At 38.8% G+C, this 26,241-nt stretch overlaps 1 protein-coding gene across 2 annotated transcripts in view; it reads right to left on the bottom strand.

The window, feature by feature from the left end:
• Positions 1 to 5,591: 5,591 nt before the first annotated feature.
• The window catches only part of SH3YL1 (SH3 and SYLF domain containing 1), a 37,246-nt gene continuing 16,596 nt past the window's right edge, over positions 5,592 to 26,241 (bottom strand). The window contains exons 2-10 of one of the 2 annotated variants that reach the window (XM_021697424.1): positions 25,529 to 25,583; positions 24,720 to 24,833; positions 22,205 to 22,269; positions 19,395 to 19,507; positions 18,210 to 18,338; positions 16,428 to 16,596; positions 15,473 to 15,551; positions 12,788 to 12,844; positions 5,592 to 6,437 (exon numbers count right to left, since the gene is read on the bottom strand). In XM_021697424.1, coding sequence (XP_021553099.1) covers positions 6,247 to 6,437; positions 12,788 to 12,844; positions 15,473 to 15,551; positions 16,428 to 16,596; positions 18,210 to 18,338; positions 19,395 to 19,507; positions 22,205 to 22,269; positions 24,720 to 24,833; positions 25,529 to 25,583 — 972 coding nt within the window. In that variant the 3' untranslated portion in view covers positions 5,592 to 6,246. The remainder of the gene's footprint in view (positions 6,438 to 12,787; positions 12,845 to 15,472; positions 15,552 to 16,427; positions 16,597 to 18,209; positions 18,339 to 19,394; positions 19,508 to 22,204; positions 22,270 to 24,719; positions 24,834 to 25,528; positions 25,584 to 26,241) is intronic. The other variant, XM_021697425.1, reaches the window with a different exon arrangement.

Below are 26,241 nucleotides of genomic sequence, written 5' to 3' on the forward strand. Positions count from 1 at the left end.
ATATTATGCAGCCATCAAAAGGAATGAGATCTTGCCATTTGCAACGACGTGCATGGAACTGGAGGGTGTTATGCTGAGCGAATAAGGTCAATCAGAGAAAGACATGTATCATATGACCTCACTGATATGAGGAATTCTTAATCTCAGGAAACAAACTGAGGGTTGCTGGAGTGGGGTGGGAGTGATGGGGTGGCTGGGTGATAGACACTGGGGAGGGTATGTGCTATGGTGAGCGCTGTGAATTGTACAAGACTGTTGAATCACAGATCTGTACCTCTGAAACAAATAATGCAATATATGTTAAGAAAAAAAAAAAAGAAGAAGAAGGTAGTAGGAGGGGAAGAATGAAGGAGGGGAAATCGGAGGGGAAGATGAACCATGAGAGACGATGGACTCTGAAAAACAAGCTGAGGGTTCTAGAGGTGAGGGGGGTGGGAGGATGGGTTAGCCTGGTGATGGGTATTAAAGAGGGCACATTCTGCATGGAGCACTGGGTGTTATGCACAAACAATGAGTCATGGAACACTACGTCAAAAACTAGTGATGTAATGTATGGTGATTAACATAAAAAAAAGAGTTCAGTTTTGGACAAGTTAGGTTTGAGATGCTATTGCCTTCCAAACAAAGCTGTCAGAGATGAGTTTGGAGTTCAAGGAAGAAATTAGAGGGAATAAGATAACACAGGTAAGCTCCTGAATTTCCCTTCTCCCACAGGTGCACTAAACACATAACTACTTATAGAGGAATCCTTCTGAGAGAAATCCAGAAACTAATCCTCCACATTGGGTAACTAGGAAATATCCACAGCAGAACAGGAAAGGCTGAGACACACTGTTACCATAAACCCTACTCCATGGCACAACACCATGCTATGAAGGGGAAACCCCCAACTCCCATTTTCTCCCTGAAGAGCAAAGGTTTTGGACCAAACATCGAATGACCCAACTTTAAGGCTGCCATCCAAGGGATGAGTTGCCAAATCACTGAGCTCTAAAAGCCAGTGTGGCTTATGTTCATAAGGCTCACAGCACTGTAGCAAACCAAGAAGCAGTTCTTAATGAGAGCATGAACACTCATGGCATCTATTCCCTCCAGGGCTTGGCTCGGAGGGACCATGCACAACACCCGTCTCCCATGTTCTCCCATGCTCCCCTTTCCTGGAAAAGACTTGACTGCATACTTTACAAGCTGCATCTAATTAGCACACACCTAGGTGCTGGCTGTGATCCTCCCTGGGGCCCTGAGGAGCCAGTGGACACTTGCCCTGCATGCTCCCTCTGGCTTATTGCAATAATAAAACCAAGCATCTCTTTGGAAGACTGTTCATGCTTCAGGCACCCCAACTTTCAAAGCTGCCATTCGAAGGATGGACCTCCAAGCCACCTACCTCAGATAGCCAAGAGGGCTTGCATTCAGGAGTCCCACAGGACCGTAGCAAACAAAGAAGCAGTTTTTAAGTGGGCATAGGAGTACCTTCCACCCCACACTAAACCTCCAGGCTCAGTGCAGAGGGAGCAGGTAAAAATGCTTTAATCTCCCAGTTTCTCCACAGAAAGAGATTAACTACATGCTTTCTCAGTGCTGCCTGAGGGTCTAGCTTGCAATCAGCCTACTTCGAGGTGCTGACCAGGATCTTCCCTTCAGAAACACTAGTGGTTGTTGGCACATCCTCAACCACTGGAAGTCACTAAGAACAAAGTAGGTAGTTTGGACAACCACAGAGTTTTGAGAGACAACCTGGAGCTCAGGTAACAAAGTTCAACTCCTACATGACACCATCAAGACTGGGAGAGGGCGCTGTTTCATCTAATGTGCAGAAAACAACAGAGACAGGGAAGATGAAGAAGAGTCAGGGGAATATATTACAAAGAAAAGAACAAGATAAATCTCCAGAAACGGAACTTAATAAAATGGAGATCTGTTATGTACCCAATAGAAAGTTCAAAATAACACTTGTAAAGATGCCCACTGAAGGCAGGAGAGCAATGATGAACAAAGTGGAAATTTAAATAAATAGATAGAAAATATAAGCAGACATAAGACAGAAATCACAGAATAGAAGAATGATGTGATTTGGGGTCCAGGAGTGAATAGTCAAGAAAGAATTCTTGAGACATTTTCAGTGCAAAAAGGTGTTTTTATTATAGCACAGGGACAGGACCCATGGGCAGGAAGAACTACACTGAGATTGTGAGGAACAATTGATTACACACTTTTAAATCGGTGGGGTAGAGAGAAAGGAACTTTTCAAAAGGATTTTCATATGTTAAAGAGGACTTACAGGATCCTGGAGTTGTGGCTCTTGTCCAGCTAAGGCTGCTTTTTGCCTCTAGCAAAGCATTAACATTGAGACAGTTGTGAATTCTTTGAGGATTATCATACACTACTTGTCTCAAGTATTTGTTAATGGGCTGCAAGTTGTAAGGAAATTTAATTTTATCTGTTTCATTTACCTTTGTTCTCCTCATCAAAGAATACAATAATTGAACTGAGAAATTCAATAGAGGGGTTCAATAGCTGACTACATGGAGCAGAATGAAGAATCAGCAAATTTGAGGGCAGGGCAATAGAAGTCATCCAGTCAGAAAAGTAGAGAGAAAAAGAATGAAAAAGAGTGAAGACAAATTAGGGAATTTTATGTGGGCCAACTGATGTGTTAGAGTGGTCCCGGAAGGAGAGAGAGGTAAAGGCCCAGAATGCTTATTTAAACAAATAATGGTTGAAAACATCCCTCACCTGAGGAAAGAAACAGACATCCAGAGAGTACCAAAGAAGATGCATCTAAAGAGTCCTGCCCTGAGGGACTTTATGTTAAATTTATAAGTCAAGCAGAGAAAGTCAATTATCATATGGTTTCACTTATTTGTGGAACATAAGGAATAGCATGGAGGACATTAGGAGAAGGAAGGAAAAAATGAAGGGGGGGGAAATTGGAGGGAGAGATGAACCATGAGAGACTATGGACTCTGAGAAACAAACAGGGTTTTAGAGGGGAGGGGGAAGGGGGGATTGGTTAGCCTGGTGATGGGTATTAAGGAGGGCACGTACTGCATGGAGCACTGGGTGTTATATGAAAACAATGAATCGTGGATCATCACATCAAAAACTAATGATGTATTGTATGGTGACTAACATAACATAATAAAATTTTAAAAAAAAAATTGCCAGAAATTAAAGACAAGGACAGAATCTTAAAAGTAGCAAGAGAAAAGCAACTTGTTATGTAGAAGGGAAACCCCATAAGACTATCAGCAGACTTTCCAGCAGAAGTGTTGTAGGCCAGAACGTCATTCTTGGGGTGATATATTCAAGGTGCTGACAGGAAAAACAAAAACAAAAGCCCCAAAACAGAAAACATCTGCCAACCAAGAATACTCTACCTGTCAAAGTTGTCCTTCAGAACTGAAGGAGAGAGAACGAGCTTCCCAGACAAACAAAAGCGGAAGGAATTCATCACCACTAAAACAGCCTAACAGGAAATATTAAAGGGAGTTCTCAAGCTGAACTGAAACGGCACTGATTAGTATGAGGGAAACAAGAAACAATACAACTCTCTGGTAAAGGTAATTATATAGTTAAATTCAGAACATTCTGATACTGTAATGGTGGTGGAAAAATCACGTAACTCTAGTATAATATTAAAAGAAAAGTATTAACCATACAATAGTTTTAATGGGTATGCAATGTAAAAAGATGTAAATTGTGACATCAAAGACAAAATGGGGGGGTGTAAAAAAGCTTTTATATGCATTCAAAGTTGTTACCAGCTTAAAATTGACAGTTGTAACTCTAAGATGTTTTGTGTAAGCCTCATGGTAACCACAAGCAAAAACCTATAGAAAATGCAGAAAGACAAAGAGAAAGGAATCAAAGCATACTACACATGATGGAAAACCATCAAAAAGGGGAGGGCAAGAGAAACGAAACAAAAGAATTACAAAACATCCAGAAAACAATGAACAAAGTGTTAATAGTAAAAATTACTTCAAATGTAAATGTACTAAATTCACCAATCAAAAGACACAAGGTGACTGAGTGGACTTTAAAAGACCCAGGTGAGCTTCACTTCAGATGGAAGGACACAAGCAGACCAAGAGTGGAGGATTGGAAACCTAAAAAGCACAGGAGTCACTATACTTATGTCATGCAGAATAGTCTTTAGGCTAAAAACTATAATGAGACAAAGAAGGTCAATACGTAATGATAAAGGAGTGAAATGATCAAGCAGATACAAAAATTGTAAATATTTATGCACCCAACACCAGAGCACCCTACATCTATAAAGCAGACACTGATGGACGTGAAGGGAGAAATAGACAGCAATACAGTCATAGCGGGGGGCAGTGAGGCAGGGGGTGGGGAACTTCAATCCCCCACTTTCAACAATGAATGGATCATCCAGACGGAAAATCAGTGAGGAAACCCCGGACTTGGGCTACATGTCAGACCGGGTGAACCCACAAACACATGCAGAACATTCCATCTTACGGCAGCAGGATGCACATTCTGCTCAAGTGCACATGCAACGTTCTCCAGGACAGACCAGGCCACAAACCAAGTCTTAATAAATTTTAAAAGGCTGAAATCATATCAAGAATCTTTTCTGAACACAATGGTACAAGAGTAGAAATCAATTACAAGAAAAAAACTGGAAAATTCATCAATATGTGGAGATTAAACAACATGCACACATATGACCAGCCCACAGCTATCATCATACTCACCAGTGAAAATGTAAAAGCTTTTCCTCTGGATCAGGTACAAACAAGGATGCTCACTCTTGCCACTTCTATTCAACACAGTACTGGAAGTCATATAAGGTCAATTAGGCAAGAAAAAGAAAGAAAAGGGGTGAAGGGGAGTAAGAGATAGAGGCTTCCAGTTAGGGAATGAATAAAAGGCAGCCACATTGGGAAGAGACAACACAGTTATCTCTGTTTGCATATGAAAACCTAAGTGTTCATTAACAGATGAATGGATAAAGAAACGTGAAATATAAACATAGAGAAGGAAATCCTGGAATTTGGGAAAATACGGATGGACTATTATCCTAAGTGAAATAAGTCAGTAAAAGACAAACACTGTATGATCTCACTTATATGGGAATCTAAAAAAGCCAAACTCAGAAACAGAGAGTAGAGTGGTGGTTACCAGGGGTTGGAGTTGGGGGAAATTAAGAGATACTGGTCAAAGGCTACAAACTTCCAGGTATAAGAGGAACAAGTTCCAGGGTCTAATGTACAGCATGGTGACTAAGTTTGATAATATTATATTACATAATTGAGATTTGCTAAGAGAGTAGAACATTAGTGTTCTTACCAAAAAAAAAAAAAAAAAGGTAAATATGTAAAAGGATGGATGTGTTAATTCACTCCATGGGAACCCTTTCACAGTGTATATGTGTATCAAATCATCATTGTAACCTTTAAATATTTTACAATTGTATTTGTCAAGTATATATTCGTAAAGCCAAGAAGAAACAAGTTAGGCAGCCAATCACAGTGGTGGGTTTTAACCTTCAGGCCAACCACAGGGCCTCTTACTTTACACAAAGAAACTAAGAAAAACAAAATCAAGACATTAACTTATCATTTAAAAAACATTTATTTAGAGACAACTAGGCCATGTCAACATAAGTTGATTCTCCTACTAGAAATGAATAAACATAACCTCATGCAGAAGAAAAGTTAATGTCATCTTTGTTTAATGCAGAGTGGCTGAACTTTGCAACAGCATGTTTCTGCTACCAATATACATATATGTAATTTTTGAAGGAATAACGATCATTTTTAAGGATTCATATCGTAGCTTGTCCCTAAAACTAGAAGGATTATGTAATACCTTCCTTAAGCTGATTCCTTCTTCTCTAGTCACTTTGCAAATAGAAATACTTGAGTTGGTATTCATGCCCCTACCCTTAAGATTCTCAAATTAGAATAAGCAATTACCATATACAGAGCCAATCACAGGTTTAGTGATGCTTGAAAATGAACACAAAAGGACTGTGACCATAGGAATTGGAGCATATTAACTTTAAATAGTATATGTGATAAAATTAGTACAAAGTATTTAAAGATATGTAAGTTAACCATTTATAGAGAGAAAAAAATCTTTTACATATTAGATAAAAGTTTATAGAGAGCAGTATTTTAAAATTTATATTACACATTGCGTAACTGAAGAGTAAATCCTGTCAGTGGAGAAATAAATGTTTTAAAATTCTCAAAGAAGAAAATTATATAAACTTTAATTCAAGGTAACATAGTTGGCTGGAAAAATGCCAGTTTGACCTCGAAGTTTCCCTTCCCACCAATCGAAATGTGAATCTGTTTGTGATATAACTGTGATTCTGTCTCCAGCATGAAAATTCAAATCCCCTGGCTGCTGACCTTCAAAAGAATATAATGCCGTCACTTCTATGAGTGGGTTCAACTTGCCTAAAACAAACAAACAAAAGTATTTAAATTATTCACATTTTTAATGGGAAACCTGGGAAGGTAAGATATAAATTAACTTCAGTACTTAATATTCTAATGCCTTAGAGCATGTGGTCTGTGTGATTTTCATCATATTATTAGACTTATGTTCTTCTTCTTCAAAAAGAGCAAATGTTTGGTAATAACATTTCCTAAATCCATACAAGTCAAACTGCATATTATTATATATCTAACTATGTATTTAGCAAATATTTGTGGTTATAATTGTTTGAATTTTGAATAACCTATAACACTACAAGCTAACCCTTGAACAATACAGGTGTGAACTGCACTTATACATGGATTTTTTTTTTTTATAAACAGTATGATGCTGTAAATGTATTTTCTCCTTCTTTTCTTTTTTTTAAAATTAATTAATTTATTTGACAGAGAGAGCATGAAAGAGCACAAGCAGGGGGAGCAGCAGAGGGAGAGGGAGAAGCAGGCTCCCCACTGAGCAGGGAGCCTGATTCAGGACTCGATCCCAGGACCCCGAGATCATGACCTGAGCCAAAGACAGACGCTTAACCGACTGAGCCACCGAGGTGCCCCCTCCTTATTTTCTTAATAACATTTTCTTTTATCTAGCTTCATTTATTATAAGAATACAGCACATAATACATGTAACATACAAAATATGTGTTAACCTACTATTTATGCTTTTGTTAAGGCTTTTGGTCTATGATAGGCTATTAGTAGTTAAGTTTTGGGGGAATCAAAAGTTATATGTGGATTTTCAACTGCATGGGGTTTGGTGCCCCTAAACCCCCTGTCCCAAGTTGTTCAAAGGTCAACTGTATTTACATTTTTCCCCTTTTAATAGAATGGTCATTATGGCTTTCATGAATCGTAGCTGTTAGAGAAAAACACATTTATAATCACGATTGTATCATAAAATATTTAATTGAAAAACCATGCTCCAGGATAGAGCTAGAGAGTATTATGCTAAGGGAAATAAGTCAGTCAGAGAAAGACAAATACCATATGATCTTACTCATATGTGGCATTTAAGAAACAAAACAAATGTGTAAAGGAAGAAAAAAAGACATACACACAAACCAAGAAACAGACCCAGACTTTTAACTATAGAGAACAAACTATGGTTACCAGAGGGGACATAGGTAGGAAGATGGGGGTTAAAGAGTACATTTATCATGATGAAAAATAAAATAAAATAAAATGTTAAACAAAACAAAACAAAAACCATGCTCTGTAGCCTTTGGTTTTTAGGGTTCCAGCTCAGACGAATTTTGCCGATTCATCAGCAGACATTTTTTCCATAGGCTTCATGGCTGTTTTCATTTCTGTGCTTACTTTACACTTTCTCTCAAAACAGAGATAAAACTCAAATTAGCACAAGAAGTACGTCTGCATATGCTTAATAAGAGTTTCAACACAATGTGTAGAATTGTCTGTATTGTATTAGGAAAAAAATAACCTTGAGAATTAAGGAGTTAATATGAGTAAAAAACAGTAAATATTATAAACTGTATAACATCATAAGAAATATAAAGAAACAGATACTTTCTGTGTATTCAGCTACATGGAATTTTATATTTGTTTCACATACTATGTGCACATATTAGGCAATTAGATGCTTGTTAAATGCATCTTAGTGCAGATACACTGAAAACATAAATAACCGAATTCTAAAAACCAGTTACTTATTTGAACCTATAATACTATAATAGTAAAAGATAAACCAAATTTGGCTTGACAGTAAGTGATAAAAAGTGAAGACTTTAATTACACTACGTTGACCAAAACATGGAATTTGTAGTTCACACAAGATGGTGCTGCAGTTCTTTCTGTAAAAGCATGTGCCACGTGGTTCTTTGAGTTCTCCTCAAGAAATAACCCTAATAACAACTAACAGAATTACATTCAAGGGATTCCTGGTATCATTATTTTTTTCTATCATAGAGACATGTTCTGCCTGTTTTTACATCTTATACTATATTTACTTGTAGTCTATCAATTTCAAGGAAGAAGGTTAAAAGAATATCACAGAAGTGTAGAATTTTGATAACGTCTGGATATCATCAAAACCAGCTGAGTGACAGCCAACACATTAATGAGCACTCATCACTGTGTATGTGACAAGCAGCGGGGGTCCCGCGCTGCGGGACACACAGCAAGTCCTCCTGACAGGCCCCTTTGTCATTAAATCAGAGGAATGTAAGGTGATGTTAGAGGAAAAAAATCATTCCTAACATCATTTTCTCATCAATAATTATATTTATCACCTCCATACATAAAGCTCAACCTCTTTCAACCGAACTTAATGAAAACCCTCAAGTAGCTCCTCCTCTCTTGTGTCTCCAAGCACCTTGGATAATACAAAGAAGCAAGCAGAAAAGTCCTAGTGAATATCAGGGAATGTTCTGGAAGTCACAGCCATCTTGGCGGCCATATGCATGTGCATCTGTAGTACCAGGTACAAAGGAAAATGCACGAGAGGGTGATCGCAGTGATGACAGGTGCCAGCCCTTGCCGTGTGCTCAGCCTGTCCCTCGTCCCATCACCCCCGCATCACAGAACATCAAGCTCAAGTGGCGTGTGAGGCACTCTGTCCAAGGAGCCGAGATCCGAATCTCAGAATCACCACCGACCTCATCCCCCAAGGCCCTCTGCAGCCACGCAAGTATTAAATTGTGTTCAGCAGACTGAACTTAGACTTATCAGGGCATTTCACTTTTGTCAGGCACATTTTCAAGAAGAATTAGCATATTCTTCTGCATCACTGAGTTATCCAGACTCTACAAATAGTAAGAATGTTGGATGATGATCCTGGGTAACCACTGATAAATGAACTGGTTCTTACTGGTTTTAGGAATATATTTTGTGATGATCAATTAGAGGAAGAAAGATATTATGAACTGAATGAAAGAGAGGATCACAGACTTGGTTCAGTTCCTGCCCTTCCTATTTAGGTGTTGTCCAGTTTCCTCTGAATTGTAGTTTCCAAATGAACTAAGGGTAAAGTGGTGATGGGAAAGGGGGTGTAAGAACAGAGCAGGTGGTTTTGAGATGCAGCAGAGAAGAAGGCAGTGCTGTGGGGTTTGAGGAGGTTGGTATTCAACATCCCTCTTCCCCCCACCCAAATTTTGAGCAGAGATGAGGCAAATGGGGAGGGGAAATCATTGCTGGGAGAGCTAGGGAAGAATATGGGCAAGATAGGCAGACAGGGATGTGCCAAAGAAGAGTCAGGAGTTTAAGCAGTTTTGCGGAAAATTCATCCACAAGAACACGAGATGGTGAGCCAAGCCTGAATGAAGACCGGTGCTCCCTGGAGGTAACAGTCCACAGGCCACTCAATGCCATGCCCTACTGTTAGTTTTTTCTTCAAGTTCTTAAAGTTCTTCTTCACTATAAATATTAGAGATACCTTCCATAAGGAAAAGTTTAATGCCCACAAAATAGCTTATTAAAAAAAAAAGGTGGGCCTTTTTCTTCCGGGAGGGAGGTATGTCCTTCCAGAAAGAGAGAGCCCCCTGGGGACCACGGACACAGGCCCCGCTGCCAACTAAAATACTTGGCATTCACAGAAGCCTTGCCTTCAAGTTTTATATTCCTGTGTTTAAGAAATATGTAAGCTCTTTGAAGCAATTAGCCATTTTCATCATAATATTCAACTTTAATTCAAATACAGTTTATTTTCTCTCCCAAATCAGGACTACACTTAACAGGAAGCAGCTGTCCCGAGGCTCCTAATTAGCAAGGCTGGGTCTAGAGGGTGTCACTGTGTTACTCCCAGTTGCTTTCTCCATGGAGTCTGCATAATGTAACCCATATGTAACCAACATATCCGGCCCTAGACGTGATCCGGGAAAGGAATCTCAGTCTTTGGAAGGTCGTTGCAAGGCAAGCAGAAGTAAGAGAACAAACACATCTTTGGTTTTGTGCACATTTAATGTAGTGATGAGTTGCATGGCTGACTTAACTCTGGTACCCACATCCCCCCAGGTCAGGTGTGGGGTCTGTCACTTTCGGGATCACGTCCTTTGGAAGAGGGTGAGAATCATTGGTAAAGTGAGGCAGATAAGGCCACTAGGTGATGTCACCAGAAAAGCAGTTCTCAAAAGGTAATGTCTGGAGCATTTGTGGTCCTTGCAACTGGGAAGGGAGTATTATTGGCATGGAGTGACTCAGTCCAGGGCAGCCACGCAGCACAGGATGGCCCCCACAGTGGATGTGCCCAGACTGTCACTGAGAATTACAGGGTGGATAGGAGGCGGGTGGTGAAGACTGACACAGGAGGGCACGGGCTGTTACAGAAAGGTACAGTAAACCAGGTTGTGCAGTTGCAAGGCTGTCTTGCTGAGAGGCCCAAGTACCATGCAGTTGAGCTTCCAAAGGGTACAAAACAAAAGTATATGCAGTTTGGAGAATTCCTGCTTTGCCCAACAGCCCATGCAAAAGTGCAGCTGGTCAGTGGGTATGGGACAGGCTGAGAGCAAGCCCACAGGAGTTTTAACTTGAGGCTCAGGCCTGTGCCCTGTGCCTTTTCTCTGCAGCAATACTCGGCCAGGATGTGAGAAAGTCCTTGGTAAGAATTTAACTGATTTCACAGCTGCTTTTTAAAAAAACACAATCACGTTAAGTTTTATTTTAAAAATAGACTTTAAATCTTCCTTTCCATTTTTTTCTTCAAACTCCCTTATATTTGGAGAAAGGACTAAAATAAATTAATATTACCCTAGTACCTACTGTTTGTACAACTTAACTCATCCTACCCTCAAATATAAAAAAAAACCTGACCGACCGACCAACCACGGGCAGGTAACTATCCGTGGATCACTCGGCTAGTGGTCAAAGTATTGAGTTCAAGTCAGATCCTGTTTCCAGAGCCCACCCAGGATTTGTTTCTTATAATTTCACACTGCCCTTAGTGCCTTTTAGGGGTATTGCTAACATTCCCTAGCACCCAGCCTGCAGGTACACGCTCTAGAGAACCCTGAGAAAAGGAGCTGCAGTTCCCATGTCACCACAGCCTCCGTTGTCCCTTGTCCCTCAGTGTCCCTGCTGGCCCCTCTCCCTCCGCAACTCAGCTTGTCTGTTGACCTCAAATTTAAGATTCCCTTTAATTGCAGGATACCTAAGTGTAGGTCTAATTCTAACAGAGTCTTTCAAAGACCACTATATAAAATTCTCCATGCTACTTGGGTATAGACATTTATATGTTAACCACTTTTGCTTCTGAAGGATGTGTTTCCAAAGGTCAAATTATGACAGTCTCAGTATCTCTACCATGGCTGTAAATCACACTCGCAAAAGCAAAATACATTTTTAAAAGCCTCTAGTTTTCTCACTGTGCCTGGGGCCACAGCACAGTTAAACCCAGGCCATCAGACTGTCTCTGAACACAGGACTCCCTCCACCTGGGCTCCTGCGAGAACAGATGGCCAGAAGTGGGCTCCACATGATGGGAACCAGGCTGAAAGCAGAAGGAAAGTCAGAAACCCTAATCCATCAGGAAAAGGTTGACTTCTGTTTAAGGAACTCTGCTTAAGAGACATTTTTGAAATATCTTTATAAATTTTAAAAAGAAATGGGTACTTAGTGACCTTGACACTCTGTTTACATGAAACAAGTAATGCCCCTGGAGTTTCCTTACCCAGGATGGTTCTGTGATCCCAGTGACAAAAGATGATGTGAAAAAATAAACAGGCTATTTTACAACTGGTTAACCTTTGCCCTCATTTTGTGTCCCGTTCACATTTCTAAATAATTGCTTAATTCTTTAAGGAACATTTTCTAAAGAATATTGAAGTAAGACAGGTTGAGGGACTATTTTCATCATGGCAAATCCTAGTAAGTTTTACGAAGTAGTTCCCAATAATGGCAAAATATCTGAACATGAAAAATAAAATATTCCTTAAAAACATAAAAATATTCACGGGGCTAAAACCCAGAAAAAATGTGATGATGATGAAGTTGTAATTCACAATGAACAAACCTTGTCATTCTATCGTGACAAGACTTTAAAAGATCCTGTGGTTTGGTCCTCGGACAAGCCCCTGGGAGTCAGCGGCACTTAGTCCCAAGCTGGGGTGCTCCCTGGCAGGTAACTGAGCATGTGCCTCTTACAGTTCCCCATTGCCCTCCTTATCTCAGATTAAAAGCAAGTAAGAGAGCAAAAGCATAGCATTTTTTAAATGAAGTACTTCTCAAAAGCATGTGCATATCCTATAAATCAAAGGAGTGCTGAACTTCTTCCCAGAGAGTTTTACAAACTGCCATATTAATTAGAAAGTTTGTGATTATAAGATGGATATGAATCATTTTTAACATATAGATATTTTATTTACCAACTCTCTCCTGATAGCTGGAAAGTTCAGGGTAGAGCTTATATTTGCTTCTGTTACCTGCAAAACAGAAAAAAAGGGGGGGGGGCATTTATTAGACTTATTAGCATATCGTATATAAAATAGCCAAGAATGCCAAATCTTACTCTTGCAAAGCAGGTATTTTAAATCTCTAAGATTGATAGAAATACCATTATTTTATCACACTTTAAATCAAGAGGAATGCCTGAATAAATCCAGAAAGTATACCGACCATAAGGCAGAGGGTAAATATCTGGTATCTATAGGATTAGAAGCACTGAAACTACAACTCATGACCTTGGAATTACACATTCACGGATAACACACATACATCTTTTTTTCCAGAAGCAATCATAAGATACCTGAATTTTAAAAAAGTCTGTAGCCCCCAAGCCAGTGATTTTCAAACATCGCTATTTGCTTAACCCCTAAAATAATTTTTAAACAGCATGTGTTCATTTGTATATTTTTTATTTTTTTAATTTTTATTTATTTTTTAAGATTTTATTTATTTTTATTTGAGAGAGAGAGAATGAGAGAGAGGGAGTACGTGAGAGGGGGGAGGGTCAGAGGGAGAAGCAGACTCCCCACTGAGCAGGGAGCCCGATGCGGGACTCGATCCGGGACTCCAGGATCATGACCTGAGCCGAAGGCAGTCGCTTAACCGACTGAGCCACCCAGGCGCCCCTTTTTGTATATTTTTTAGTTAATATCTAAAATTGTTCAATAGAGGCCTAAAAGTTGTAAAGGGCATACTATGTAGCATATTTCAGTTTCAGTTATTTAAATTAAAAACTTGTATCTCTTTCTGGGATAACAGAATCTAAATATCATAGTATAAACATGAATCATTATTATAACTATACTCTCCATCATGAGTTTAAAAAAAGCTTTTTTTTAAAAGTCAGAAATTGGGGTGCCTGGGTGGCTCAGATGGTTAAGCATCTGCCTTTGGCTCAGGTCATGATTCCAGGGTCCTGGGATCGAGCACCACATCAGGCTCCTGGCTCAGCGGAGCCTGCTTCTCCCTATCCCTCTACCTCTCTCCCTGCTCATGCTCTCTCTCTCTCTCTGTATCTCTGTGTCTCAAATGAATAAATGAAATCTTAAAAAAAAAAAAAAAGGAAAAGAAAAAGAAATGTGCACAGACCAAAAGGTAAATCGGTGAGGACACAGTCATCGCTGTGCAAAGTGGGGAGGGCACCATCCATCTCCACAAGAAAGGGTCAGAAGATAGGAGATCACAGTGGGAAACAACAGCCCCAGGCTGTCACAAGCAAGGGGCCTGGGAACCTAAGTTGATGTTGAGATGTGTAGGTTTTAGAACACGTGCTCATGAGGAAAAAAAACCAAAAAAAAACAAATCTTCTGAGATTTTTCCATTGTTAAGTGAAAGGGGTTCCTTGAAGTTAAGATGAGTAGTTTTTTAATCTACACTGACAAGGAAGTGATATTAAGGGAACTGACATAAGATTTTTATATGTGCATCATACAAGATACCTATTTTCCTAGTGGGGACACTTCAGAAACATTATGTATTTTAAAACTTGCACACAGGTCAAATTTTATGTAATCACTCAGATTTAAAATAAAAATAGATTCAGTGCCCACATCTTGTTACTCACTGGAAATATGAGTGTATGTAAATTAATCGCCTGAACATGAATCAGAAATACCATCCCTTTTGGAAGAAGATGCAGCATCCCAGGAGAGTAGGGTACAGGCTAAGTTATAGGAAATGTGGGCAACGAAGAAGACAGGTGCAGTTCCTGAGCACCTTCCTGGGAGGGGTCCTTTTAGGCAAGCTAGAGGCCTAGCCAGGAGCCAGTGTGAGGGCTGTGACTCCTATTTCATGCCCAGGTGAAGGGGGGGGTGAATACAGAGCATGAAGGAGGGGACCATCCTCCTGCCCTCTAAAGCACTCTGATACTTGTTCTCTTCCTCCCAGAACTGGTCATGTGCTTCCTTTCAGTAATGGCAGTTATTTTTCCACATGTCGTATCTTCCCTCCTCCTAGACTGAAAGTTCTTCAAAGACAGGATATAATTTGGACTCATCTTTGTACTCTCAAAAGCCCCAGCACAGTGCTCGTGAATAACAGTGGATTATTACATGAAACATCACCTACTTTAATATATTGCTGCATACTGTTACCCTCTGTGCCTGAAAAGCATGATTCCAAGAGTGACTGTCCTATAAACGTGCAATGGAAAGAGGGGTAGAGGCCAAAACCTTGTGCTTTATAAATCTGGTCTACTTTAAAACCACCTTATGAAATCCTGAGCTCCCAAGAATATATGGTAAACTTAATATTCAGAATATAAATCTATAAGTATACAAGAAAAATAGGCTTATTTTGTTCCCATTTCAAATCGGCAGGATAACTATCTTTGGAAGAAATGACAAATAAGTGAAAAAACTTTAAAGATAAAACTCTTTGTAAATTGGAGAAAGCATCTTCTGAATGAGAACAGAAGCTTTCACAAATTACAGCAATGAGAATTTGTCTTCTGTCTTTAGAAGACGCTGAGCATTTATTTTTCTCTTCAACACCCATTAGTTCTTCTATTTGACACTAAAGTTTAACAATGCAGCTTGATTTCTTAACAATAATATCTAATAATTGCTTAATTATAATTGTATTTGAATTGCAACAGAAATATTTACTTTGGGAGCCGGAGCTCAGCAGGACTTGTGCAGATGACTGCTGTGGTCTTGGCGATGGTTTCGGAGGTAATTCTTTAGCCTGGGAGGAACAAAAAAAAATGCACATAATTTTTTTTTTTTTTTAAAGATTTTACTTATTTATTTGACAGAGAGATAGAGAGACAGCACAAGTAGGCAGAGTGGCAGGCAGAGGGAGAGGGAGAAGCAGGCTTCCCGCTGAGCGGGGAGCCCGATGCGGGGCTCGATCCCAGGATCCTGGGATCATGACCTGAGCCGAAAGCAGCCGCTTAGCCGACTGAGCCACCCAGGCGCCCCAAAAAATGCACATAATTTTAAAATACTTTTTTACCTTGGAGCATACAGGCTTTTTTCTTCTAATGAATATATGTGGCATAGTTTATCCTATGCACCTATTAACAAAGCACCCTAAACATGCATGTGCACTGCTTTGGACCACAATTGGTTGAACTGGATGCCACATGCATACGTTGAAGGGGGTGCTCCTCTGTAATGGGAAGCTTGCCTCATCCAGGCACCTCAGTCACTTGGTGACTGGCTCAGCAAACGCTGGGAAGGCAGTGACAACCGAGGCTTTGTGTGTCCGTTTTCATGTGGTACCATGGGGTCAATCCACTCCGAGAGGGTGTCCTGGAGCTCAGAGCACAAGACCCTTGACCTTCAAGGCCTCAGTATTCGCAGCCATTGTTCGTATCATTATTTAATATTACCAGGTCATGTCCTTGGAGAGATGCAATTATGGAAAACGAGCTATGTTTCCCCTTGAACTTTGTACAGGTAACATGTCAAGGTTATACAACATTTTTAAAAGAACTTTATGTAAATGAAGTTATGGGGGAAGTTTGGTGGTTATTGGGAACCTGATATCAAGAACAGAATATTCTATATAAAGAAGAGCCTTGTGACTGCTGAGAGAAATGTAAAAACCAAGCATTACAGCAGGCTTCCTCTGTTCCCTTGCTGCTTTTCTTGCGTTGATTCGTTGACCTTCATTTTCATACTTTTCAGTAAAGGAATCAAGAATTTCATAAAGATCTTCTGCTTGAGCAGGTCGTGGTATTTCTCCAAATAAAATGTCATAAGCTCGGATGTCTTGACAATAAAATCTAATAAGAAATACCAAATTAAGAGCATTTATAGACGTAGATCTTTTCTAGAGTTAAAAGTAGGACACACACCTGTGTGTAGGCATTTACTCACATCTCGTACTTCATATATACTATTTTTCAAACACTAACTACAAGCCATAACCCATGTTAAACCCCTAAATTCACTCCCCCAAGCTCATCTCTAGAGCCAATCACCATAAATTGTCTGATATGTATATCCTTCCTCCAATAATATAAAAAGCAAATCACATATATATACAAACACCCACACATACAAATATATAAACATGTATATGCAAATATACCTACACTTACAAAAATATACCTAGAAGCACATACATTTTTACAGATTTTTATTTTTTAAGTTTCTTACAAAAAGTGCTTTGTAATATGTAATACGTAATAACAAATATGGCTTTATAATTTCTTTAAAATGTTTACTTGTATCAAAATTACATAAAGATTTGCCTTACATATTTAGAAGCCCTGCAACTGAATAAGAAGTATATTAGTTTTAGTTTATCCAGGATTTATGTGAACTTCAATGAAAGTCTCCCAAAGGCCTAGAATCAGAAATTTCTAAAAGAATTCTTCATTTAAATTTCTCAAATTAATAAAACCAGAAGTAAAAACATCTCTCTTGACTTTGTAAGACATAAAGCTGTGCAAACCTTTATTTTTCCCCATCCCTCCTATTTTCCAGTTGCTGTGGCTCGCAACGAATATCGTCACACGTGCCAATTAACTCCTGAGTGAACTGCACAGTCACCTTCATAAGGGTTTTCGTCAGCAAGCAGGGGTCTGTGTCTGTTCTAAGCACACTGCATTACCAACTCCCACCAGGCTCACAGTGAGTGGGAATCTGCCAGGTTCTGGAAGAAGTCACTTTGTCGGTCAGCCTTTTCTCTTTCTCTGAGCAGCCAAACATATTTTAGTAGAAATTTAGAACAGCAGTTTGGGGGAAAACTGGCCAGATGCCAGTTTAAAGTAGAAGTTCTTCACCTGTTAAAGTACTTCTAAATCCCTTTTTTAAAAAATCAAAATTTGTCTCTGTTTTATGGAAGAAAGACAACGGCAGAGTGTAATAATAGACAACCTCTTATAATAGGAATATTTTGATTGACCTACAAGTTGTAACTGTTATGTGCCTTTACAGATGTTTGAAAAATATACTTAATGATACAGCCGACTAATAGAATATTATGTAGCCATTAACTTATACTTAAGATTCTTATAATGTTAAGTGGAAAAAAAGGATTTATAATTGGATCTGTTATGATTACAATCATATGTGGCAAAACAAGGGGAATTATGCTTAGGAAAACATTGTAAGGCAATAAAGCAAAATGTGAATAGTGTTAATCTTAAAGGGATAGAATGGTTTATTTTTCTTGTAATTTTTTTGTGTTTTCTAGATTTTCTCTAAGTACATATTACTTTATATTGAATCTTTAAATAAAGAAATATACAGTTAGAGTCAAACGCTGTGTTAAAAAAGATTATATACAAGGTTACTCTGTAAACTCTGAACAACTATGTGAATCTATGAAGTATTATGTTTCTCATCACACTTTCCTGAAATCAGTTAAAATTATGTGGCTTGCACTTACTTTCGATTAGTTTCTTTCCTTTCAATCAAACAGCTGCCTTCTAACGATATGCCAGCAAAGAGTCCTCTGGATTTGCAGTATGTAAAGACAGCAGTGGGACTTCTCAGGGCAACATTTCCTTCTAAATTCCTGCAAAATAGAAGGTTTGCATCCTGGAACCACGAGAGAACGGGCCCTAAGATCATTAGTTGAGCAGCACCACACTTCTCACTCAAAAGAATGATCTTGTTCTTACTTCACTTGTTTTTATGTTTTACCTCCTGTTGGCCTGAGCTAGCTGTGTTTAGGGTGTTCTAGGGCTTGGGGAAGGACACATTATTTAAAACCATTATCAAAGGTGTGATAATCATACCTTTCCAACTTTGTCTTCCTTTCTTAAAACAGGAATGTACCTTTTAAGAGTACCAAAGACTGTGGGTTCTTTTTACACTGAGCATTTTCATGGAATTTAGAAACCTTTTTAGATGATTGTATGGTCTGAGTTTTCGGTATTTCTACATTGCTCAAATGACCCAAAAATAGTTGTTCATTGACAGAGAGGTAAAATGCACTATACATACGTAAACATCACTCTAGTGAAACACTTCTTTTTTTTTTTTTTTTAAAGATTTTATTTATTTATTTGACAGAGAGAGAGATAGCCAGAGAGGGAACACAAGCAGGGGGAGTGGGAGAGGGAGAAGCAGGCTTCCCGCCGAGCAGAGAGCCTGATGCGGGGCTCCATCCCAGGACCCTGGGATCATGACCTGAGCCGAAGGCAGATGCTTAACGACTGAGCCACCCAGGCGCCCCTAGTGAAACACTTCTATTTCAAATTTTCCATAATCTAGTTTGAAGAAAATCTTTTTTCTTTCTTGATCAATGCCGCCCTTTATCAGTGAATCAAATTGGACTTGGCTCCTTCAGAGCTTAAAGGTAAATTTTATGTTCCATTCCGGTAGATAAATGGCCTACATTTTGAAGTATTTAGTTTCTTTTTATGTGTTCTAGTTTCAAATTTTCTCATTTTATCACCCTGGCTGGGCTTTATAAATTTCTCACCTCCAAACAACCTCAAACCCTCTAGGACATATAAATCATAAATCAGTTTCATTTCAATTCAAGCATCCTCTTGGTGCAAACCTGTATAATTTTTAAACCATTACTATCCAACAGATGTTCGGAAAGTACTTAGCGAGCACTCACCTTCCCAGGGGTCCAACCGCCACAGTAAAGTTCCCTCCGAGTGTCAGGTTACCACCCTTTGCAAAAGCTTCTACTGCTCTGTTATAGTTCAAAATTATTACCAAATCTGATACCTGAAAATTTATTTAAAAATAATTACGTGTAAATGTCATTTAAAATAGATGCTGATTAAAACTCAAATACATACCATATAATGTAGCAAGAATTTCAATGTAGACAGTGAAAGAATGTGAAAGAAGAATCATTTTTATTTTGAGCTGAGGATGTAAGCAAAGGATATTTCCACAGGTGAGCCAAGGAAACACCTCTGAGCATTCACTGTGCACCACGCATATACTCTGGGGCTCTGTGCATACCCCCAACCTTCTCGGCAACTTGTAATGTAGGTAGTGACAGGGGTCTAGTGAGGCTACGTGGTCTGTCATAGTGATAGCCGGAATGGATACAACATAGGTAGGTCAGAAAGATTACAAGTACTCCCTTAAACTAAACACGTCAAGAAAGCCAAGCCGAAGACCATACGACTAGGAGTAAGGGCATAAGATCCAGGGTTCTCAGTGACATTTCCACACTGAAATCCCTGGCAAGGCCATGTGTTTACCACTAATAAAGTGCATGCTGTCCACTTTCTTTTAGGCGCAGAAATTCAAAATATCAGAAGGAAGCTATTTAACTATCAGTTAATGCCTCTTACTGAGTTAATTCTCTAAGTAAAAGCAAAAATTAGAATGTGGGAATAATGCTCAAGACATGCCAACATGGAGGAGGTGTTCACCACTGCTGTATACAAGCCCAGTGAGAGCCCAGAAATACGGACAGCCCTCGGGGGATAGAGGCCTGAGCGTCAGTGCAGCTCCCTCCTCAAGAGCTGTGTGACCTCATATTCTGACTACTTTTGGATCTCTCATCTTTTCATATGTGAAATCTGCAAAATAGGACCCACCTCACTCATCTGCCTCAAGATCAAAGATGTGTGTGTCATGCATACCTAGAAAAGGAGAGGTGTACTGGTTGACGCTAAGAATTTGGGCTAAAAGTCCAACTCTTTGGGTGTGAATTCTACTTCTGCCTCTTGCATATTGTGTGATCTTGGGCAAATGATTGAGCAGCTTGAAACCTTAGCTTGTTTCTCTGTTTTAAGGTGGGTATAATAATAGGAGCCACATTTGTAAACAGACTCTGTATACATATATATACGTGCATAGACATGCATATGAGGTAGTTAAAAGGGTTAACTGAAATCATTTGTAAAGCTTGGCATGTTTACTACAACTCAATAAAATATGCAAAGGCAGACTGATGTTTAAAAGATTACTTAATTTATATAGTTCTTTAATGTTTTATAAGTGTTTTAAAATCAATGTTTTCATTTGACCCACAGAAGAATACTTACTACCAAAAGAGATTGCACTTGAAAAGACCTAATGGAGATCCAATACAAGTAGATTCTTTAAAAAATGTTTAATTTGAATCATTTTATGAAAAAAATACACTCAAGTTCCATAGGACAAACTAAATATACCAGCTAACTGACCCCTATGAAATACTTTACCTTGACTCATATCAACTGTTAATTCCATTTTATATATGGACAATTTCTGAAGATTGTGGTGTTGAATAATACAGAATTAGCTCTTTTATGCAAAATTAAGTGATTTTGCCAATGATTATATAAGCTATATCTTATATACATTTTAGGTAATATATATAAAATTGCTTTGCATAATGCTTGGTATATACACATGCAGAAAGTGTAAGTCTCCAGCCATGACCATGTAAATACCTGACTGATATTGTCCCCTTCTGCTTGGTACATCTTAGTATAATTAAGTAAGGCAAAACTCTAAGAGGCAATTAAAGAAAAAAGTAATCCTTTAATTTTATGTCTCATCTCAATTCAGTTCTCTCTGAAATAAGAGTAAAATAATCCTGTGTTCTTTGGTGATATCGCTAATGAGAGAACCAGGTCAAAGCTCCACAGACAATTTGAGGAGCAGGAGGGGCCCAGCAGCTCTTGGTTTGTTTCTATAGCTAAGAGTAAAAGCAAACAGATTCCCTGAAAGAAAACTGTCAATACACAAACACTGTAAGACAGACATTTGAAAATTTGATAAGGTTTCCTAAGAAGTTTGTAATGAGGTATAACTATAAATAAGATGCCAGTTCTGCATTTAAATTAAATTCTTACACGAAAGAATGAAGAAAGCACAACTACCCTGCAGGAAAAGCTGGGGGAGGAATGTTAACCCCTGATAACCCCTGAGCAACAGACTTCAGCAAACAGGTATAGGGTAATGTAGCCAGGAGCCTCCCCTCCCCCCAGAGGCCATAATCATTAGGAGCAAAGTTACATAATGAAACAATGCAAAGCCAGCATTTGAAGTCATTTGAAGATCCGGATGTAACACAACAGGGTGTTGCCACAGGTGAAGATAGACTGTGTTAAGCCAGGTATGCCCCGGATCTGAGCTGCGGCTTACTCAGCAGCCCACTGCGGAACTGAGCAGCTTTGCAATCAGCAAGCCATACGCAGCCAAGCACAGTCAGTCCGATTTGAGGCCTATCTGTTCTACAGTTGTGCTAAAGATGGAAACAGAGCAAAGCCTGAATGAGCAAAATTCTACTCTAAATGAAAGAACACTGATGTACATTAGATAGTTGTAGGTGGGGATCTGTCCAGAAAATGAAATATATGAATAAAATCTATTTCGTCAGTGGTGAAATAGGAACAGTAGGTAGTCTCTCAAGTTCTATGTAGTAAGTTTCAGCTGCTTTTAGAGAAAATGGCAACTGTATGTTTATAGACTTACCTCAATTCCTATTTCAAATCCTCCACCAAGCCCAGCTATCCCAATGGCTGAAGGTGCAGACCATTCTAATAAAACCAAAGAAACAAACATTACTCTAACATTAAAACCCCTTGACACACAAATATGGGAAGGAAAAATGCTACAATGAGAATAGTGTTTCTTTTAAAAATGACGAGACTTTGGTGTTTCCCCTGTGTTTTTAATATTCTTTAATAAGCATATATAATTTTTTTAAAAGATTTTATTTATTTATTTGACAGAGAGAGACACAGGGAGAGAGGGAACACACGCAGGGGGAGCGGGAGAGGGAGAAGCAGGCTTCCTGCAGAGCAGGGAGCCCGATGCAGGGCTTGATCCCAGGACCCCAGGATCATGACCTGAGCTAAAGGCAGATGCTTAACGACTGAGCCACCCAGGCGCCCTAAAGCATATATAATTTTTAAGTTAAAAATGTTTGAAAGGTATTAGACATTGAGGCTCACAGACTCACAAATCCATGTCCCCTAATCTTTGTCTATAAACATGCATAATATATCAAAGGATTGAATCCTTACCTACTAAACACATAGCATTTGATCATTTCAACTCTCAACATTTACATAATGTTTCACAAAATAATTGGGCTATATAATTCTAGTTTTTAGTTACAATTTTATCATAGATATAAGAGAGCAAAAGGATTAAAAAAAGCTTATTATAATCACTTCTAAGGGTAACACAATAATAAACTGTTTCTGTTGTAAATTTCTGAGGGCAAAAACTGGTCTTTTGTTGCCTAGTAGAAGAACAAGAAATAGGCTATAAATTCAAGATTTTTAAGATTTTAACAAGATAAATTTCCTTACATTTGAAAACTAAGTACAATAATTCCGTTTGAATTAGGAAAAAAATTAATTTGATGGGGGAAGGGTGGGATAGTATAGATAAAGTACTTTCTGAAAATGCTTATTAGCTTCCTAAACCTAATTCTGTATTCTAGATAACAGGATATTGCTTGAATATATTCAGAACTAATCTATCCAGGCTTAGGGGAGTTTTGATTACAGAAATTAGTGTCATATAATCCCAAAGTTGTTTTCCATTTCCTATGTTAGGAACTGTCCCTGTTTGAAGACTGCCCATCTGGCCAGGATCTGGGGAATTTGCTGCTTCATTTGGGCAATTACCTTCTGCAGACAGAGCAGCTGGTACTCAGAAAGGTGGGAGAGAGAAATGCAGGGATTTGGCCCAGTAGAAAGGTCCCCCCTGAGGTTCTGAGAGACCCCAGATACTGTTGGGCCTCTACCTTTGCAGATAGCCTCCCTGTCAACCACCAAGGGGAAGTTTTCACAGACACTGAAGGACCTTTGAATGTGCCTCGACTTCGTCTGGTTATCCTGCGGGAACTCTGCTCATGAAAATGTGGGTAGTGCTTGAGAAGAAGAGAACTTTGTTGTTTTCATTTCGTAGGCAAGGACTGAACCATGAAGTGCTGGGCCACAGCTTCAGGGAGAGACTCTAATTTACTGTGGGGACACATCACAGGACACAGTGGACCTGACCACGGAGGTTCAGTGGTCACTTGCCCCACAAACACCCAGATGTATCTATTGTCATTGTCTTATGCTCTCTTCCAGAATAAAATTAAATTACCTACACTAAAAACATCTATTAAGAGAGAAATATGTTCAATTATATGAGTGAACTGAGAATGTTAAATTGGTATAAAAAGCATTATAGTTAGTTATGACACACCTACCTACATTTTATTTTTTTTATTTTTTTATTTTTTAAGATTTATTTATTTATTTATTTGACAGAGAGAGACACAGCGAGAGAGGGAACACAAACAGGGGGAGCGGGAGGGGAAGAAGCAGGCTTCCCGCTGAGCAGGGAGCCCGATGCGGGGCTCGATCCCAGGATCCTGGGACCATGACCTGAGCCGAAGGCAGACGCTTAACGACTGAGCCACCCAGGCGCCCCCCTACCTACATTTTAAAATATTACTATAAATGTTGGTTAAATATTGGGAATTAAGGGAAATATATTTTGATTTCATCTCTGAAAAATCAAGTATTAGATTTCACCCCAAAAAGTAAAACCAAATTGTATTGATCTTGATGTGCTTCCACCTTGGTTATAGGCTTTAAAGAAAAATTTCAGTTTTTATGGTTTCCTATGGGAATAGGAGAAAGATTACAGATGGGTCTGATTTTCTTATCAACTTCCATTTAACAGAAGAAAAGTTATATCACGAAGCTGAAAAATAAGATTCATATTTAACATCAGAAATGCAAATATTGTCATGTTCAATAACTGCTCCATAGAAGAATTACAAAATGTACATAAGACAAAGCTAGATCTACCCCTCCAAGTCTTGTCTACTATTTTAAGAGGAGGAGAGAAACGGGAAGCCTCACTCTCCTTGTTGATGGGACATCCAGAGTGCACATTCCAGGATGACAATGTTAGGGGTCTTGAGGAAACCTATCATGCTCCCTGCCAAATGTTTCCAAAATGAAAATAAGCAACTTACTTCCATCTGGAAGACGTGCCAACACGACCCCACTGCCTCCTCTAGCAGTTACCAGAAATCCAGCTTTTATCACAGACAAAATCGCAAGGCCCTTGGCTTTAGCAATTACGTGGGCTGCAAAATTAAAGACAACGGGCAGGTGAGCATTTTTAGCGGACTTGCCTGAATAGATGAGCATTAAGCAGATCAATACACACAAAGCTCTGCTGGGCAGGATCCCAGAATTCTCAGTTCCAGTCTTAACGGCACGTATGAGCCAAATAAAACTCACTGACGTAGCACACGGACCCAAGGCTGTCTACCTCGGCCTCCTTCTTTGTGGTATATTTCCAATGCTACGCATAACATACAAAGTGCTAAAAAATCCCTGCAACTGCTATAATAAATGAGATATGTGGATGAGATTTTTTTTTTATTGACATCTACTAGCAGGACAAATAATTTGGAAATTTCAATTAATTGAGAATATAACTCATAAAAAACAAGTAATTGTTTTCAAAGTGATTAAGATCCATATGGAACTAAGAACTAAGGAGAAAGCTGACAAGACTGGCATCACACAAACAGCAGAACTTTGATCTTAAAGCCGTATAGTTAGTTCACCTTTTATGAATATGAAAATTAGATTCAAATACAGAAAAACCAAGGGATTTTGCCACTTTAAAATATTTTTAACTTTATAAAATGATCCATTCAAGTATTCAAGTAACACATAACTATTAGTGTACTGAGAATATAATTTATACAATATTGGTTCATTCACATTTCAGGGAAGTTCATTACATAAAATGAGCTATTAATATACGTACCACCCCCAAACACTGCACCTCCCTTTTCTGTGGATTCATTCACACAACAGTATATCTACAAGGGAAGCCCAAACATTGGAAGTTACTCTTGGTCCCCAACATCACTTTTAAGACTGTTCGATTTCTTGTCTTTTGTTAAATAATCCATCAAGAAAGTCAAACCACTGTACTCAAACACACAGAAATGGTTTTCTGGAAGTCCCTAGAAAAACACTAAATTTCTAATATAATTATGCACACCACTTCAAAATTTTAGTTAATAGTAGACTCTCAGCGATAACTCACCCAAGAGCAGGAAGTTAGCGTGCAGACCTATGTGATGTTACTTGTAGTTAAGCAATGCATCGAGAACAAGTTTGGGCTCTTAGATTGCAGTCCACTAAGCGTGCCTTCATTTTGTATTTTAAAAGGTTATAAGTATATTGTGATGAGGTTGAACGCTCTATTGCATATTACATAGATTTATTTTTACAACCACATTTTGGCAGAACATCTTCCTCTACCCTCACACTCCACTCTCAATGTGTGTACGGTCAGGATTGCCTCTATTTAAATAGAACAAAAGTAGATGAACATATTTTAAATTTCAAGTTTGTTTTTATAGATTTTCCACCCAAATTTGGGGACACTAAAATACCAATAATGCTTAAATAATTTGCGAATTAGCTTTTCATTTATAATATAGATGCACTGATTACAGATTCCCTGATGGA

The sequence above is a fragment of the Neomonachus schauinslandi genome, chromosome 10 (assembly GCF_002201575.2).
Source record: "Neomonachus schauinslandi chromosome 10, ASM220157v2, whole genome shotgun sequence".
Classification (NCBI taxonomy): Eukaryota; Metazoa; Chordata; class Mammalia; order Carnivora; family Phocidae; genus Neomonachus; species Neomonachus schauinslandi.